This window comes from Oculina patagonica, chromosome 4 (genome assembly GCF_052425735.1).
Source record: "Oculina patagonica isolate OP01 chromosome 4, crgOcupat, whole genome shotgun sequence".
Taxonomy (NCBI): Eukaryota; Metazoa; Cnidaria; class Anthozoa; order Scleractinia; family Oculinidae; genus Oculina; species Oculina patagonica.
Genome location: NC_135761.1, coordinates 64,210,289 through 64,230,520, shown reverse-complemented (window position 1 = coordinate 64,230,520; position 20,232 = coordinate 64,210,289). Strand labels below are relative to the sequence as shown.

At 37.7% G+C, this 20,232-nt stretch overlaps 1 protein-coding gene across 1 annotated transcript; it reads left to right on the top strand.

Moving 5' to 3' along the window:
• Positions 1–87: 87 nt before the first annotated feature.
• On the top strand, positions 88–18,240 carry LOC144651124 (cadherin EGF LAG seven-pass G-type receptor 2-like). Its single transcript, XM_078511017.1, has 25 exons — positions 88–503; positions 2,887–2,949; positions 3,470–3,612; positions 4,016–4,075; positions 4,395–4,484; positions 5,195–5,299; positions 5,733–5,837; positions 5,983–6,114; positions 6,545–6,620; positions 7,481–7,578; positions 8,784–8,909; positions 9,020–9,214; positions 9,622–9,799; positions 10,249–10,460; positions 10,618–10,800; positions 11,085–11,205; positions 11,529–11,575; positions 12,049–12,252; positions 12,556–12,644; positions 13,100–13,168; positions 13,385–13,447; positions 13,818–14,018; positions 14,193–14,267; positions 14,632–14,683; positions 16,787–18,240. Exons 1-25 carry the CDS (start codon positions 449–451, stop codon positions 17,246–17,248), a joined length of 3,204 nt encoding a protein of 1,067 aa, XP_078367143.1. The 5' UTR covers positions 88–448; the 3' UTR covers positions 17,249–18,240.
• Positions 18,241–20,232: the final 1,992 nt, after the last annotated feature.

The following is a 20,232-nucleotide window of genomic DNA, read 5'->3' as shown; positions in this document are numbered from 1 at the left end:
AACTAAAATTGTAAATCCTGGAAAGAATTTGTAATCGTCCCACTGATGTCACCCAAGAGATCAATTTATATTTGCATAGCAATCAAGGTCGCGTTCATGCAGAACTGTCGAGATTTGCATAATCTGTGTGGTGTTGGAAAACAAAATTGTTCTGAAAAGCGAATAGTTTTCATTTCTTGTCACTGATACTCGTGTGCTTGGGTCAGTGAAGTTTATCAAGATAACGGAATTGCTCCAAGACGAAGCTAGTATCGAGTATTGTTAGCGATCTTTGAAGCTAGATAACTAAATGATCATGTGAATCCGTCATTGTGAAGTGCAGCGTTTCCCGTAGCGGCTCAGGAACTCGACTAAAGTAAAGACGATCCGAGGAAACAAGATTGAGCAACACGACAGTCGACGATAAGTTGATTTCTCCTGCGCCATTTTCCATGCCAGCCAACAAGTTATGTTAAATCTGTTCATGTTTTTATTGGCGGCCTTCACGCCAAGTGTTATCGAAGGTAGGTAGCCTCATTCTTACATGTATAACAACCATGTCTCTGCGGTCTGGTCTCAATGCATTGACTACGTGCGTATCTTGGCTTCCTCCATTAAATTCTAAGCTAAGAGTGTCAAAACATTGACCCTAAAGCTAACTTAATGGATTGTACTCTTACTGACGTTACCACATACAAATACAAACCGCATGAATATTTACTAAAAGGTTTCTATGGATTGCGATAATTAATCGGCGAATATTACGTTTATATAGTTTGTATACACTCGAGAAAGATCAAACATAAACCACTGAAGAAAGTTGCGAAACTTTGATAGTGTCCTTACAGTCTTTAATTGACATTGTGCTTATTGATTGTATCTAGGAAGGTCTTAATCCTTAAATTGTCTTTTAGAATTGCATTTCGACATGTTTTGTTTTCGGTATATTTGCATCCCTCGTGGTTTTTGACTTCCTGTCAGGGTTTGAAAATTTCAGTATTTTCCACTAAGTCAATATTTTTCGTATTACATTTGTAAGAACACGGAATGCGAATGGCCGGCGATGTACAGAGAAAGTGCAGAGACGTACATTTCAAAATGCGTTTGAACAATAGATTATTTTAGATCTATTCTTGGAGAACTGAAGGGCAATGAAACTAAATTGAACAGCTATACATTTATGTGTTGATATGATACAGTTCGAATGCCTGAAATGTTCACTATTTTTACTAAAGCGCCTTTATTGAAAATTTATCAAGACGGAAACCTGGTCCTGCATAATTCAATACGTAAGTAGATAGACTCTATTTCCGTCGCTCTCTCGAGTCAGTGACCTCTTGCTGCCCAGCAAACTTTTATTGCCTCTGGCTGTTTCAGGAACAATCGCTAGCGCCGGCAATTTTCTCCATTTGGTAATGTACGTCAGCGGATTGTTTGGCTTTTTTGTGACGTCAGTAGGACACCATTCTCTTCTTATTGTTCAAGGTTTTAGTCAAATGCTCGACAAAGTGTTTAAAATCTCAGATTATTTTTGGATTTAGAATGTTACATAATTATGGCAAATAATTTGAAAAGAAGTAATAACAATTTGTCAAGAATTCGAGTGAGAAGTTTTAAGAAATGCTATTGTCAGACAAATACAAAGAGATCTTAAATTACAGTTTTACCTTATTGATTTTATGTGATACTAGAAAAAGCATCGGAGACTTCAGTACACGTATGACACGTTTTTTTCATTTCATGATTATTATATTATAAGAAGTAAACAGGTTTGTTACACGCTTTATCACTATGTCCATGTAACGGGCTCCTGAAATGTGTATCGATTTTCATGGATAAGAACTGCGTAAAAATACCAGATCTTAGGGCGAAGAGTTATTCATTGATATTTGATAGAATAATTGAATTTTTTGGACGGCGGAGAGAAACAAGGAATGTCATGATCCTCACAGTGAGCCCACCACAATTCTGCGCATGTGTGCGGGGTAAAATGCGTTACATTTCCAAAACCAGTCGTTTATGAGCTAATCAAAGTTGCAGTGAAATTGTGCTCTAACCCAAACCGAAGTCACTGGCTAAGAAGCTCCTGTTTGTTGATCAGTTTACATGGAGCTTTTCAGCAAATTTACCAGATCAGTTCGTTTTGTGTATAAAGATTTGGACAAAGTACAGGGCTCTTTTCAAACATATCTCCTAACATTTCCTGGAGCAATGTGATCCAAACACGAAGCAGAACTTAGTTTATTCCTTTAGTTGATGCCAAATTAATTTGAAGAACAAAAAGGATAACAGCAATCGCTGTTGATCGGCTTATATATATAAACTGACTAAGCGCGCAATAAGTGCTATAAATCCTGGATTAGCTTATTCTGAACAACTGTGCCCTTGAAGGTCCCAAAGAGTTTTCGCACCCGCAAAGCCATAGCAAAATCTCAAACCTTAATGACTACAGAGCCGTTTTATATATTTTTATTATGAACAGAACTTCCCTTCATTATACCAAGTTTCAGGCCAATACACTTCTTTGCTTTTAAGATAAAGATACTATAAATCGCTTAACGGGTCCGAACAGTTTCCGGTGCTTTAGAGAAGCTGGCCCCAAATCCGTACATTGCTAATAATGGAGACATTCACAAGAACAGTGAAATAGTACAAAGTAGTACGCATGACTGTAGAGTTTAAAACATCTCAAAACATCTAATAAATACTCGAAAAACGTCTTTTAGATGTTAGTTAGCTATTATATAATATCTAAGTATTGTTCGTGGGTTGTTTTGTGGCTTTTGTTGCTGAAAAAACCCAGAATTTCAAGTAGCTTCGCAAATAAATATGATTATGATATACTAGTACATTAAAGATGACTGGGTGGTGCATTGTGTGCAAGAATTGTGTTTTTTCTTTTCACAGGTGTTTCCTTCCCACCGCCAAACTTACCGCTCCAACCAAAACTGAATGAATCAAGTCCTGCTGGTAAGGACAAATTGGTCAAAGTGACCACGTAATTAGAGCACAATGTTAGGATAAAATAACAAAAACATTTAAATAAGCGACAACGTTGGAAATGGGTAGTTGATCAGAGCTGAGTAGTTTTGTAACTACTCAGCTCGTTTAGTTTATTGCTATTCTAGGAATATTTTTTTGCCTATTTTAGTTAATATATTTTATGCTCTAATTATTTCTATTTATGTTGGCAAAATAAAATGGTTGTTGTTGTTGCTAAATGGAGATGTGTTCTCGCCTTAATCTTCTTCACTGGCGCAGTGCTCAGTTGTAAACTGTCAGCGAACTTTGGTGTATTTCAGACAGCTCAACGCGGTAAGAAAGGTACAGATTAATTAAAAGCAGCACATTATGAGAAGACAGCATAATAAACCTTTCAGCCTATTACATGTCAACAAACAAGTTTCCTCTGCTAGTCATACATAGTGCAATTTGCACTCAGGAAGCCGTCAATAACTGTGATTGTTGATTTTTTAACGTTTCTCCCCAGGCACGTTCGTCGCAAGGGTGCAAGCTAACGCCCAGACGGGGAGTTCTGATCAGATCACTTATTCTCTCCAAAATGACCAAGGCTGGTTTGAGATAAACAGCACTAGTGGTGTTATAGCTGTTGCAAAGACTTTGGACAGAGAGGTAAGGAGAAAGTAGTCATAAGTATTCAGAACTATAAACATAAAAGCATTCAATATTACAAGTATCCTCTAGTTTAACACTAAATGAACAAAGCTACTACTAAGATTGAAAGGCAACTTTCGTGCTGCACACAGGCAAGAGAACACTTATTATCAACGGGAAGTTGATAAAAGTGAATAAACCACCACCCGCCGTAGCGAATTTGAAAAGCTGACGTTTTGAGCGTTAGCCCTTTATCAGAGCTGTACAAGTACTCAACACTTGTTTGGTTTATTCAAGAAATTATTACTATTACATCTTTAAGCATTTAGATTGAAAAGTAAAGCTAGTCAAAACAACATGGTCTTTTCTCATCTAGAGGTCATTTAACCGACTTTGAAATATTTTTAACTTTTTCTTTCAGGAAACGGAGACGGGAGTACTGCAGTTTCAAGCGATTGCTTCTAAAAGCGGCGAATTTGATGTAAGAATGTTTCCCGCCGGAATATTCCAGAAAAGTCATTCCGTCCATACGCAAATAACACAATAATTCTGTTTTTGAAATAATCCAAGCCTTGGAGTCTTGCCTGTTGATTAAAGCGTATGGCTGCTATTGCTACATGCAAGTAGCCTATTTTTCGTAGTCGGGACACTCTGTTAGTCAGTATTTTGATTGCCTTACTTCAAGGGAGTTTGAGGACCTTAACTGAACAAATTCTCATCACGCTGGCTTTGCAAACAGCGCAATACGCACTTTACTAAAGCTGAAGAATATACAATATCTTTTTTGCTCTCTTCGGCAGGGTACAAAATACATAATTTGCACTGTGTTGGATCTCAACGATAACTACCCACAGTTCGAGAACTTGCCATATCAAGTCAATATTTCTGAGGTAGGGCCAGCCATCTATTATTTACAGTGTTTGCTGGAGGGCTTTGAAATGTATGGGTTGTCACAGTCACAGTCACATAGTTTTCAAATCAGATTCGTGTGCCTCGTAAAGTTACTCAGTCAAACCAATCTTATCCCTAACGTTTATTTATGTGTTAGTCGGGAACAGGGAAGAGTTATAGCTCGGGGGTTTCAATTGTCTCGAAATTTTAAAGTCGTACTCTTATTCGATTTCGTACTCGTAGTCAAATCTTAAGGTCGCTACTGCCACTGTCACAGTGAGATATTAGAGTGAGGGCCAATGTCATTGTTACAGTGATAAAGACAGTCACAGTCATAGTCACAGTTACAGTGACAGTCAGAGTGAGGGCCAAGTCATAGTGACAGTCACAGTCACAATCATAGTCACAGTTACAGTGACAGTAACAGTCACGGTCATAGTCATAAAAATAGTGATAGTATATCTTTGTTGCGCTTTTCTCCCGAATGGAAGGTATTGGTCAACTGACAACAAACAGTGAGCTCTAACAAGAACAAAACTACAATTAAAAGAAAAATTGTAAAAGCTAAATGTAAAGGTTACCTTTACGTATTGAAAAAGTTAGTGAGTAATTTCTCCATACTTTACAGACTGCTTAAAAAAGACATCTTCACAAAACTTTCATGCTGAGCATGCCTTTAGATATTTCTCTCACATTTTCTTAAAATTAGAACACAAAAGTTGGAGAGTTGGTGTTCCAGGTGTCAGCTACTGACAAAGACAGTTCACTTCATCATCATAATGAGGTGTTTTTCAGAATTGCCGGAGGGAACACGGTAAGTAGGAAAATTATCTCGCGCTGAGATCATCCTTTGTATTTTGATAATCTCCCTGCTTGGTTACTAAAACCGAATACGTTATGTGTTTGCGAAGCATCCTCTTCATACATCAAGTTCGTTCTTCTTTTGTCAATAAAAACAATCTTTAAATCTTAAACGAAAAAAGACTTTCGAAGGTTGGAATCTAGACAATTAACTCATCCGTTAATTAACTCATTAAAAGCTAATGGCGGTGGGGGGAAAAGTCGACCGCTAGTCATAAGAAAAGAACAGCTGAAAGTACCTTGTCACAATTTTGATGAAGCTGTAACTTTTCTGTATAACACTACTTGTAACAAAAACACAACATCTAGAGAAGGTGGGGCTTGGACCAATGTGGCTTATGTCTTTTCATATCTGACGTTTTTAATTTTCATATTTTATTTTGCAGGGAGACATTTTTGAAATTGGTGGTCTAAATGGGAAGATAACGTTAAAAAAGCCACTGGATTTCGAAGGATCAACGACGTATTATAATCTTAACATAACAGCAACAGTAAGTCGACTGAAAAAGAGGTTTTTAACCTTGCTCAACCATGTGATGCACGTCCTGAATGCTGACGGTTTAATAACAACAATTACTACATCTATTATTTTCAGGAAATTCATTATAATAGTTATAATTTAATCTTTTCTCGTAGGATGAACATGGTGCGCCCACGGGCAATCAAAACTGGACAGTGGTTACCATTGGAGTGACAGACACAGACGACCTTCCGGCGAAATTTTCGCAGTATTTATATGAAGTATTGATTGAAGTAGATACTCCTCAAGTAAGAACCTTAAATATGATTTTTTCTTACCACGTTTTTTGACTTATATCACCAGTCTCCCATTCATACATTTTGTACTTTAATACAATTCTACCACGACAAGTTTTTTTAGTTCCCGAGTGGCACAGAAAGAACACGAGACAAACTGCCAGCCATTAAAGAAGAACCAGAATATGAACGAACTATGCCAAGGAAGGATAGTTTCTAGTTATTCTAAAACATTTTTTGTTTTAAAACAGCAAATATACATTTTACAAAGAAGAATATCGTTATAACACGTGTAACGTTCTTTTATCTCTCTTGGCCATTTACGGAAAGTTTTGTTCTATAATGTGACGAAATTTTTCTGTTTGTCTGAATGGCCATACCAGATAAAGCTAAGTACAGTCACCGGGACAATGGTAAAAAGTAATTTTCTCTTTAAACCAAGGGAAGTGAAATCGTCAGAGTGCACGCTGAAGATCAGGACTCAGTGAAGGCTCCTGTTTCTTATGCAATATATCCAGGTTGGTGATTCTCCGTGATTTTTTGTCAGTTACACTGTTTAATTTTATAAGAATGTAGTTTATAAGAATATCGAGGCTTAATTTTGCGAATTTTAAAGAATATTTTAAGAATAAACCCGAGGCTCAGATTTTGAAAAGAATATAATTTTGTGTTGAAAATCTGTAAATATTTTTTTTTTATTAATAACTGAACCGTATATAGTCCTTTATTTCTTAACTAGCCAATAAAACGATAAAAACATGCCCTAGCCAAATGTTCGAGGCTTATGACAGTTCGATGAATGGTGCATTAACTTGACCTTGCTGGTTGCAACGAAAAGCGATGGAACACGTGCACAGTGTAACACGATACAGATCTGGACACCAAACACTTGTAATTGATACCCCAATACATGCCAAAACAGAAATGTCAAATCCGTATTATCTAAGAATGTTCATAAGAATATTGCCAGCCTAAAATCGACAGAAAGTAGGAATATTCAAATAAAATAAAAAAGTGTACTGGATATCTTGTTCAAGAATTGCAAAACCCAGACATCTAAGTGTAAACTAAACCAAATTGATTGCAAGTTGTGGACTATGGCAATAAATAAAGTCTAAATAGGAAGAAAGGAATCCTAGGCCTATACCAGCTGAAGCCCAGAAACAGTATCGCAGGCAACCCTGTTCTCTTCCAGAACAACAAAACCACAGGGAGCCATCCTACTGCGTCGCAAACAACAAGGATTTCTGATCTTAGATTTCCACACCCTAAACTACCTGGAGTCCCATTGAAAGCTGCTAGAACGCTCAACAGACTAAAATTTAAAAATTGTATTTGAGAGGTGTCTGAAATGTGAGTATGATTTGTCATATTTCAGAAAGTGACCCTGACGAGTTATTCAAGATTAGCAACATAACAGGATTAATTACGCTGAACCGTAACCTCTCTCGAGACACCTATCCTCTCATTGTAACGGTAAGCATCGTTTAACCGAGATCTTGGTAATCCGCTGAAACCCATGATTTTGGGCAGTGGTGTTGCTAAGCAACATGATGTAACACTTAGGGCACAATCAGGTTTGACGGGCAGCCATTGGAGTCTAGCATTCTAGAGTGTCGCGTTTTTGAGCTTTCAAATAAAAGAACTGATCTGAGCATTAATTCAGCGTTGTTGCAATAGCTGGCGAAAATACGCAACAACAATATTTTGATGCAAAAATTCAACAGTCAACTGTAGAGCAGTTTCTACCCAGCCGATTTAGTTGAAACTTGCTCACACGAAACCTAGGATAACTTGAACTTATTGACAATAATTAGAAAAAAATCTATCTTCGCGTTTTGAAAATAATCGCATTTTTTCGAAAAATCGGTTTTTCATAAAGTGATCATTTCTCGCGAATGTTTATTTTGTTTTCTCTAAAATTAAAAGCTTTATAAAATTTGGACATTTCTTATTTCGATTGCCAAATATCATAGAAATCGGCCTACGTTTATGTGCTTAAAATTCGACTTAAAAAAGAGCACCTTCAGAATGGGTGTTAATATTGGCATTAATTTTTAGAGGAGACCTTTGCGGGGTAACTGTCTATTTTGCCTATAAACCATTGAAATGAATGCTTTTACGACGTGGCTACGTTACTGAAAATCGATCAATTTATGCTGATGCTAATGCGGCTATTATAGGAACTTGAATAGGTGAAGGGTTTTGGTAACAGTTTTAAATGTATGCATATCTATAAGTACTGGCTGAAAGCTTTGGGTAGCTTCTATTTTGCATAACCATCTTACCCGTTCCTGACCTATATGAATCTAAACTAAATGTAGTTAGATTCGGTGCAAATGAAAATGTGAATGAATGAGTGACTGACTGAACGAACAAACGAGCGAACAAACGAACGAACGAACGAAAAACAAACGAAACAAAAACAAGCGAAGGAACAAACAACCGAAACAAAAACAAACGAACGGACGGATGAATGGATAGATGGATGAAAAGAGGGTTCGTAGATCAGGATTGTATAAATAAAGGTATGCAAGGCTTCCAGGTACAATAAACCGGAGAAAAAACAAACGCAAAGCACTGCTCAAAATTTTAACTACCTTTTCACAAACTACTTTATCCTCCAAAAAGTGAATGAATCGCAAAGTGTTTACCTATTTATGAATGTAATAATTTTTCAGGCAAAGTCAACTCATCATCCTGTTGCATTTGCTCTGGTCATGGTAAATGTAGGCGCAATGCCTAATCGAACGTTTGAGACACAAGTGATGGAAAACGAAGCAAACACAATGGTTTTGGACTTAAGGGTATGTTATTGTTTTGTTTCGGAAATAGAATATCCATCCTATGCTGTAAAATAAAAGTGAACTTTGAAGTAGATGGACGTTAATTCTAGTGTTCTGTTTTTCATTTTCAGTCTTTGGAGCAGTATTTTAACGTATCAAATCCTCAATTCAAAATTCATCAAGGCGGTGTAGGTGATAAGTTTTACATAAATGGAACATCAAAGGAGCTCAGAGTTGGCCCTCAAGCTTTGGACAGAGAAGAACTCGACCGTTATACTTTGGTTGTGGAGTTACTAAGCAATGGCATCAACAAAGGATTTGCAATGGTCAGTCATGTTTTGTTTTCTATTACCTTACACGTAGAAACGTGTCAGCTAAGAAGTAACTAGATTGCCAAGCATCTCTAAACAGTGCCACTTGGGTCACTTCAGTTGTCACGTTAGAATTTATTTTTAATTCTTGGCTTGAAAGTTGACAAAAGGACTGGCATTTTTGACCAGACTGAAGTGACACATAAGTGTACATAAAGTTCACTGTTTTTTTCGAATGAACTTTAGCTTGAATTTCCACTTTTAATTAGCCGTATGTTCTTAAAAATAAAACTTGTTTGTTTCTTTGTTCTACTAGGTGCAAAGTGTGGATTTCTCCATATTTGCCGCATTACGTGTAACATGAAAATCCTTTCTTTCTAATTCTTTGTCGTCCATTTGAATGTCTTTTTCGAATTTTTCAGATAATTGTTAACGTGTTGGACGCAAACGATAATACTCCAAAGTTCCTAAGCCCGGCATCGGTAAGTGCACGAGAAGACACACCACATGGAACTGTACTCCTCACAATAGCGGCAAGTGACCCGGATGCTGGCCAAAACGGCACAGTGATGTACGAGATTATATCAGGCAATGAAAAAGGTATGAGATGTTCTAATTTTTTGAGATAAAATTTAATTGGCCTGTGCTCTTTGCCCTGTGGATTTGCCATGCTGATGTATCTCAAAGAGGGTCACGAAACAGCCATGGCTGCCACACGACCTCGTACCTCGAGTCTTCGTTCCTTAATTACTGGGCAGGCTTGACGAAACGAAGACTCTGGGTACGAGGTTGGGCTGCAAGAGGGCTTCGAGAAAACAGAGGGCTGTGAGCAGTCCATAGTATGTACATGTGAGTGAGTGAAAGTGTTTTGCCGCGGACCAACAACATTTTACAGCTGTTTTTTTGAGTTGTCAATTTTTAATGCTATTTGCTTATTGTAATGCGCATTATAATGCATCTTAGTTGCAAGAGTTACAACAATTTTCTTTACATTTGGTGTTACTTTCATACAGCCGAAGAAAGAATAATTTGTTTCTGTTCTTTATCAGGTTTCTTTGCTTTGAACAACCAGTCAGGAGCGTTATCTTTGGTCAGACCACTCGATTACGAGTCCGCTGTCCAGCATGTACTCAACATATCAGCTTCTGATATGGGAGAGCCTCGACGTCAAGCTTTTAGTGACGTCACGATTCACGTGACTGATGCTAACGATAACTCTCCAGTTCTACAAGAGAAGATTATTCAAACTTCTGTTGTGGAGGTAAGAAGCTAGCTGAGGATAATAATTCGTTAGATACTGTTTAACACGGCCAGATGAAAGCAAACGATTTTCAAAAAAATAATAATCCACTTCAAGCTCACAGGAGTCAGGTGTTATTGTTGTTGGTTTGTATGATATTTTGTACGTTTTATTTCAGGGTATTGCGTCTGGTTCGTTTGTTGTTCAGTGTAACGCCACAGATGCTGATGCAGGCGCTAACGCGCATGTCACTTATCACCTTGTTCAAGGCGCGGTCAATAAGTTCTCAATCAATAATGTCACAGGCGTCATAACAACATCCGGAACATTTGACAGGGAGGCTGAGCCCGAGGAGTATACGGTATGAGCGTAACAGAGTGTTTTTATGATAATACGTAAACGCTGAATTTGTCTGACATCATCCTCGCATGAAACGAAAAGAATCAAAACAAGTCGAGCAGGAACTTTTCTTTTTTATCCAAACTTTTATAAACCAGACTATAGCATAATGTGGTTAGTAAACTGACTCCCACTTCACTCATTCCGAGGGACATTCTTATATCCCTGGCACTTATCCTTCTTGACTATAGACAATTTCGTTTTACGTAAATATTAACTTATAAGTTATCTGTTTTCTGTTTCTAGCTTGTAGTAAAGGCACAGGACAATGGGCAGCATCCCCGCTCAGACTATGGTTTTATTGTTGTAAATGTTGTCAACAAAAACGAGCACTCGCCAGCTTTCTCGCCAGTATCATACATAGAAGGTAAGACATTTGATTCACAGAGACAAAACAACAACAATAACAACGACAATCGTGATCAGTGAAAAGAACGACGATCTTAAACACAAGGGTACCATGTTACAAACAGAGGCAATGACAAGTGCTACTCACAAGTTGTCCCGCCTCATTTTATCAAATTCTTGTAACTAGAAATTAAAGAAAAGACAAGTTGGGGGAAACTGCATAGTGCTGAAATGCATCAGGGTTTCAGAGTACACACAGCAACTATGAGAATGAAGGTTTTTGGAATTGAACTCGTTGTGAAAAGTTATCCTGTTATTCATAATTTTATTTTCATTTTCAAGGTGTCTACAAAGAAACAGCTTACTATTCGTTAGTGACAACTGTAAAGGTAATATATGACTTCCTATCTTGAAGAAAACACGTAGTGTGTCACGTAAGCTAATATAAGGTTGTTCAGTTAAAGTCATTCATTTTAGTTTACTAAAAGTGAAAACCCCCAAGCGTTAAAACTAAATTTAGTCTCTTGTGTCAATGAATGTATAAGAAAAAGGGATAAGCACAATCTAGTGACGACAGCAGTGACGCAGTAAACATGATGTTTTTCTAATTTGCCGTGCACACAAGTGACGACGTAACACGAGTACCACCTACCATTTGTTACCTCCTGGGATTTTGCAGTGGCAAGAGCACTCGTCTTCCACCACCAGTGGCGTCATAGTGGGTTGAGTTTATTGTTGGTTCTCATCCTTGCTCCGAGGCTTGTTCTCTGGGTGTTATCCTCCGAGATCTGCATAATTCTTCATAACATACTTAGCCTCATCCAATAATTGCTTAATATCACTGAATGCTTTGTGTATCCAGGCCAGTGATGCTGATGCTGATACCAAGCCTGCCATATCCTATAAACTCATCAGTGGTAATGGAGCGGGTCTGTTTCACGTGGAATCCGACACGGGTCACGTTAGAGTTGCCTCCTCATTGGCTGATAAAGACGGATCAAAGTACACATTAGAGATCAGTGCTTCAGATGGCGGGAAAACGTCAACCACCAACGCTATTGTAGACGTGAGTGCTTCATATAAGCTAAGCACAAGGCTCATTAGACATATAGGAAAGATAAGGGTCAAAGGCTACTCTTCAATAGCTAGCATGTAGTTATTCAAAGGCCTTTGGGCTCGAGAAACTTAACTTGACTAAATAATCTTATTGGAGTCGCCAGGTGTTTCGTGTTTTACTAAGGAAACCCGTTTTCGGCCGATTTACAGTTCCTCCGTTTCAACACTTATGGATGGAAAAGTATCCCGGTTAGAAGACGTTCGTAAATAAAAGGCTTGAAGATCTTAAAACCTGTTTGTTTCTTTTCGTTAGGTTTTTGTCCTGCGTGATGAAGATTCCATCCTTATGAAGGCGGGAGTGACTCCGGAAGAGATAACCAAAAAGCGACAGGAGTTTCTTGGGTATAAAACTAAACAATATATCCAGCGTGATCAGAATATCTTGTAGGGTTAGGGTTAGGGTTAGAATAATAAAAATAAGGGTTAGAATAATAAAATGGACTTTAAATAATTACAGTTATGGTTTAAACTGAAAATTCAAGACTGTGAAAGAACACTTAGCGTTGCAAACGGAGTCGTTTTCTGGCCGAGTGCTCAAAACAAGTTTGACATTTTCACTTCAAGGATCATTGTGACCATTTAATACACGCGAGTAGCTCTTGAACTGTATTCAAATTCCTAGCAAAATATAAGATTGTTTTCTTTTTTTGCACGTCGGTCGCTTCTCCACGGAGAACATAGCTTTGCACACTCTTTGCCCAAGATGTAACATCAATGTATTATCTTAGGCTGTGTATATTGTAACTTAACTTATTTATTATTATTAGTTAAGTAACACTTTACTGATTCATTGGTAGGATGCTTGAAACCGTAACTGGAGGAAAAGCTTTTATCAAACATTTGCGGCAAGAAAATGGTGAAAACGCGTAAGTATTATCCAATTCTATTCGAATAATCTGTGTTAAGTGACTTGATTAGCTAATAACGTGTCAACTGTTGTAAGAAAATTTGACATATTTATGTACCCTTACTCAGGAACGCCTGTAATGTGTTTTGGTTGCAGTAAAGCCTTATACCAGTCTATTGTTGTGTTGTGTTTTGGTAGCAGTAAAGCCTTATACCAGTCTATTGTTGTGTTGCAGGACCGTGGTGACTTTTCATGTAGTAAAGGATGAAGAAGTGATGTCAGGAGCTGCAATAACAAGGTAAAACGTCACAGTGATGGTGATTCATTTGTTGGTGAAAACAACTTTTTAGTCCATGAAAATAACGGTGAGCAACTTTTCTGCACAGAGCAATTTTAAGGTGAGATGTAACGAGGCTCGAACGGCTTTTTCTCAGCAGACAAAAAAGAAGTACAACTTGAATTGACATAATACAGTTGATTGAAAAGGACATGAATAAAGGCTTCAGAAAATCATTTTTACTTCAAATAGAGACAGCATCTCGTTAACCAAAACCCTGCCAAAACAGTGGTTACCGATTAAGCAATTATAATAATCGTGTTTTAACTGTAAATAACAGTTATTGTATTTGTTGGTTTGACATCACATCATCATTTTTTTGTGTTTCTAGTTCTTTGTCAGACAACAAAGAACTATTGGACAGTACTTACAAAAAGTTTGATATCCAGTGGTACCAGTCTCCCGATGGACCTGCTCCACCCGAGGCCCGGAAGGGGACTGAGGATGAGCTATCTGCTGTGGTTGGAGCAATGATCTGTCTTGGCGTCATCATTGGTGTTGGAGCAATAATTATGATAATTATATTGATCATGTGAGTTGTGTGTCTCAACAGATTTTTAATTTCCAGGATTGTAGTTCTGCGAGTCGCAATATTGGGCATTACTTGACAAAAGAAAATACCCTCCTTTCATACATTTTTTATTGTATCATTTGGGTGAGTTTGATTGTTTATCAGTACAATTTAATCGTTTTGTGTTTCTTTCAGGAGAAAACGAAGTGGTCAAAGCCCTTTCAAAAAAAAGAGGCAGTCTAAAGTGACCTTCAATGACAAACCTTTCTTGTAAGTGATAACAGACAACCAAATATATTGACTTAGCGGCTGTTAGGAACACTTTGCCATTAACATTCAACCGGAAAAAACTGGGATGTAAAACTCCGGACCCACAAACGTTTTTATATCGACTGTAGTGAAACCCTCTTGCCAACCACCTCTCACATTCTTGGTCAGCAGTTCTTAGAATCAACAATATGCAGACGTATTGTTTACCCCATTTTAGTTTGAAGACCTAATTTCTCGTCTATGAAAAGTCTTCAATTATCTTATTGTTTCCCTCACTTTACACTGAGGGCCTCACATGACCCTTTATACAAGTTCTGCAATTTTCGTATTGTGAAATAATTTTCCATTTACCCTCTCATTTCAGCATTGATCCTGTTCAAAGTGCCGTTGCGTCAAACCACGTGGATTCCGCACAGGTAACACAAGTTCTCACCCCCCCCCCCCCCCCACCACCATCACCCACCTCACTGTGTTGTCTTTTACAGTTAGATTTGTGCAAGGAAAGATGGCCAACCAAAACTGCTTCTAATCTAATTCCCTTCAAGGACATCGAAAAATGAGGGCTTAAATCTTTATTCACTGAAATAAGCAAAAACGGCAACGTTAAACTGGCGATTATTGTAAAAAATTAACTTAAGAACTAATTAAGATTCGAATCTTATTGAGGACGCACCTTTTTTTGTTAGAATGACACACTTACGCAGACAGACAGGAAGATTCCACGTGGTTAAAACTGATCCGACTAGAGCTAGTTTTGGTATAACATATTTGTTTTAAACAACACCAAACAAACTGTGTTTTTAATATAATATTGTCCTCTGGGACGGTAAATTCAAAGTTAATGCGCTAGAGTTAAACATTTATTTAATGATCAGCTTAAACGATAAATAAAATGATTGATTAAAGTTGGAGAAATTATTTGCTTTTTGGAATTTTAACAGAATGGTTCAACGCCCATTGAAGTTCGTCAAATGACCTTTGATCCGGCAGACACTACCAAGTTATAAAATGTAACTATCGAAAAATAATTGAAATTAATATGTAGAAGCATAATCATAGCATTAACTAAAATATTAAGTAACTTAAGGTCGCGGGGGACACCTTAGGCTCATCGCTATGCATTTATGCACGAAGTACAACGACTCACATCGACAACTTTACGAGATATTTATGACTGGAGAAAAATATGGGCGCGTGCGCGTGATATGTAAAAAATCCCTGTTTCTTTGATATTTTAACCAATTTAAAACAACACTTAGCGATATACGTTCATATAGATTGTAGGAAGTCTTTGAGCTTATTTTTATTTAAATTTGACTATTTCTGCAACTAGTGTAGTCAGAGTAATCACAAAAATATTCGGCATAAACAATCGTGTCCTTTTTGAAAACGCATTGTTCTCACCATAAAAGCGTGGAATATAATTACCATAATTACATCTCTCCTTGGCAAAATGATCGTATTTAGGTCGGGACACCTTCGGAAATCTCAAAGTTTGGACTTTTCCGACAATTTTGTGGCAGAGAATACAGCGCGGATACAGAACTTCATGACTTGCCACTGCAGATAGGTAAACTATGAATACTGTAGTGTGTCATAACAGAAGCGGAATTTTAAAAGAGCGCTTTTAGAAAGAGGTAGAAGACATTAAATTCAAATTTGCGCACTTAAACCGCCATAACTTGCTGGCAAACTTTAAATTAAAAAATCCGCTTCTGTTATGACACTCTAAAGGTATTGACTGATTAGTTTTTGTCAAAATCGCAGTGTGCTGTCTTCTACTCGTTCCGCAAACTCTGCCACAAAATCATGTTTTTCCCAATTTGGCACTAACGAGGCTATAACATCGCCGTAAAATGCAATCTACCAAATAAAAGATGACATTCACAATCTTTCATCATTTCGTTATGTCTCTGTAAATTTTGAGCTTAATCGCACCCATAACAGCCGAGAAATAAGCGTTTTAAAAGATGCAGGTCAAGCAAAATTTCCCTTCATGAATTTATTCATGCTGTTGGTATCCCCCGCGACCTTAAAATAATCACGAAGAAAGGATGGCTTTTGCATAAACTTAAAAAAAATCCTTTTATAAACAATTAAGAACTCTCCCAAATTGTGCTACATGATTGGAAAATGTTTAGCTTTCCATTCTTAAATTTTTTTCTTTAAACAAAAAAACAAAACAAAAACGTCTCCAGTAAAAGTAAAGGGCGTTAAATTTCAAATAAATCAGCAATGTCCAGTCCTTCACAGTCATTGTTTGAATCGCTGTTTTGTGATGATCAGGTTGCAAAGAAGCAACATAACAATTTTGTTCAGTTTGCAGTGTGGCTGTTAACAAACAATGGCGAAATGTTTTCAAGCTAAACTCTTAAGATGAAGAAGTAAACTTTAAAGTTTAAAGTTCTTTTCATATGTCACAGGATCGCTCCTACCAATATTGAAGAGTAAAGACTGCGTGATTTTCCAACGTCAAGGAATGAGGGTAATTTATTTTCACTTCAACTTAATTTTTACAGGAAGCTCAAGAGGTTATAGTCCACTTACCAGCAGAGGAAGACAACAGTTCATTGGAAGGAAGTGACAGCAGCACTCACGGTGTTAGTAGCTTCATCAATTTTGGTTACGCTGCTGCGCGTATGGCGGCCATGAACGAGAAAGACCCGGATGAACTTGATGATATAGACCATGAAGTGTTCTTCCCGCCACCTCCTAAGGGACCGCCTCCGGAGCCACCGGATTCCGAATCTGATTGCGATTCCGTTATCATCCGAAGTGATAACGGAAAAGGCGAAGATAGTCCGGAGATGTACCGAGCAGATGACGAAGGTGACGTTGATGGGATCCAATTGAGTAGCTCTCCTTCAGATTCCACGACAGGCAGCACCGATCAGTTAGTGACTGGATATCCTAAAGTCTCGTTACCCAATAGATCATTTTTGAGGCGATTTTCTTTGACGGAAGCTACTACCGAGCTGTAAGCAGGCTAAACAACCACTCAGAAACTTTATACGGTTTTTACTGACCTCTAACAAGAACGCACCATCTCATTATAACGTAATTATGATAGTCACAGACATTGTAGACACAAATAATGCAAAGTCGAATGAAAGAGACTTTTTATATGGATAAAGGCTGGTTTCCACGTAAGTCTGGCGGATCCATATTGAATATAATCAGACTCTAAAAGAGAATCTGGTTCTCACACGGCAAGCTAAGTAAACAAACAGGCAATTAGTTGCAGTAGTTTAACTATCGCATTGAAACCAGCCTTTCCAAACAGGTCTTCAATTGTCAGTAGTCTCACACATAAATCATTGCACAGAAAAATAATTATGTTAGTTACTACAGAAAAAAACAAACAAACAAAAAAAGGAAAAAAAAAATAGAGTATTTATTAGCAACCGAGTTGAATCTGCTGACGAAGTGCACAAAAGAAATTCTATTTTTAATATTTTTTTTCTATTTTGTCCATTATTGTACGTTTCAGACGCAATAATCTGACTTCAATTTGTAAGGTTGTAGATATGATCCAGTTTATATTTATATATATTAGTTATCTATGACTCACTGGATTGGACAGGAAAAACATCTATTTTGAAGCTAATGATTTCTCTTACGCCGGATGATCGCCATAAAAGGTTGTATAAACGTTCTAAAAAGAGTATTCCAGGAAAACATCGTCGATTGTTACGAAATTATACAAGAACATTGAGAAGCTTGAGAAGCTTAAAATCGGGCGCTTTGCCTTGAAAGGCAGGGTTCAGTACAGCAGAAACCACGAAGCAGTTACTTAAGTAGCACTCAGTCCGACTGTGTTTGTGTAAGTCACAGGGCTTGAATTGAGCTGTATTAGTGTGCATAATATAATATCTAGAACGTTGTCGAGATTGCATTATTACTTAATGACATGATGGTTTCAATTTATAAATGTATCTTACACAATACAAATAAACGATTGAAGTAGACGACTAGACAATGTAAAGTTTTAAGACTTAGCAAAGTGCAGTGTATTGGTAATACTGTAAGGTGCGGTTTCACCTGAAGGTCGTGTGCTTTTCGGTATTTTCCAGGCATTGCACTTTGATGGGACAGTACTACAACTGTTTACCGGGGAACTAATATTGTCAAGAAAATGATCACAACTTGTTGATGAATGATTGAACATTTGTTTCATACCATTACTGTAATAGCAATTGATGAAGGCTTTTAGTCCTGAACAAAAGTATAAGGACTGGGAAATACTGAAACCCATTATCAGCCACCTTAAACGGAAATATCTTGTTGGTGTTTCAAGGAATCCAAGGAAACTTCACTCATCCCATGTATCTATGTATTGCGGTATTTTGTAATTTTTTGAGTGATTTTTGGGGATGTTTGGCAGGTGATAGTTTTTTTTAAAAGAATTAGTAAAATTTAGACAACTAAGAAATATTGAAAATTTAATGTGAATTTAACATTGGAATTTGAAGTTAGAAATTGGCAGACGGACACCAAACAGTCCCGTGACATCCTGGAGTGTTTTTGCATGGGGGTCAACTGTGTGATGATGTTTCCATTTTTTCTTCAATCCCCACTGATAAAGAACTGTTGTTGGTGTTATGTTGGTGTTATCACATGTCAAGCCTTTAACAAGGTATGAAAGAACACAAGGATTTAAATTATTCTGGTGCTCAATTTTTGCGTAACTAAAATTAATGTTACTCAAATTCCTGATGGATTCTGTCTTAAACTGTTACGAGCTTAGTATTTCCAAATTATTGCATGTCAATGTAAGGCAAGACGAGACATGCCTTGGTTCTTATGTAATTCTCTTAAAAACACATAAGATATTGACTATAATTTTGTCTGTGCTATGGCAATTCACAGTGGGGTGGTCTTGATGTGTCTTTAACTTGTAGACTGGACTGGACTAGTAAAACGCGGACTTGTAAAACGCCTCTAGACACTTCGAATTCCTTGGCCACAATCATCTTACGGCTCTCTTCAATACATAATGTCTCAAAAAAACAGTAACCTCAGAAAGAAGTCAGAAGCAAATAAGGTCGAAAAACCGAATTTGAACATATAACGGCAAATGTTCTAATGTCACGAACGTAGGAGTCGTGTAGGCCCGTCACCTTTATTTACCACATACTGCCCCCAAATTAAAACAGTACCCTCAGAAAGAAGTCAGAAGCAAATAAGGTCGAAAGACCGAATTTAAACATTTAACGGCAAATATTCTAATGTCACGAACGTAGGAGTCGTGTTGGCCCGTCACCTTTATTTACGATTGACTGTTGATTTCTGGACGGGCCCCGTTCTACCTCGTGCGAGCAATACAAACGACTGCACTCAACAGACGTCAAGTAGTGGAAAGAAAGAAACATATGCACACAACTCATAGCATCAATCCTGTTGTTTTAGTAGGGGTTTGCAGAACGAACATGTGCTATACTGCAAAAACATCTCCACGCTAAAACAGACCATAGAGTGCTCAAAAAAGCTAGAAATATGCCGTCGAAGAAACACACAAGAGCTTCAAACACAAATTGTTTCGCTCGCTAAACCGTTTAGTTTTATCCGATTTACAAGCGCTTGTTTTACAAGTCCGCGTTCTACAAGTCCGTGCTTAACAAGCCCTCGTTTTACTAGTCCTCGTTTTACAAGTCCGCGTTTTACTAGTCCGCTTTTTACAAGTCCGCGTTTTACCTGAGTCCGCGTTTTACTAGTCCCCGTTTTACAAGTCCGCGTTTTACTAGTCCGCGTTATACTAGTCCTCGTTTTACAAGTCCGCGTTTTACTAGTCCGCGTTATACTAGTCCGCGTTTTACAAGTCCGCGTTTTACTAGTCCGCGTTTTACTAGTCCAGTCCAGTCCTCGAAATACAGTATGCCAAAACTCCCCGCCCTCTAAAGATAAGTCCTTGACGGTTCTTGTCGTTTTTCGGTGCCTATTCATCTTCGGCATCTTTCTCATCCAC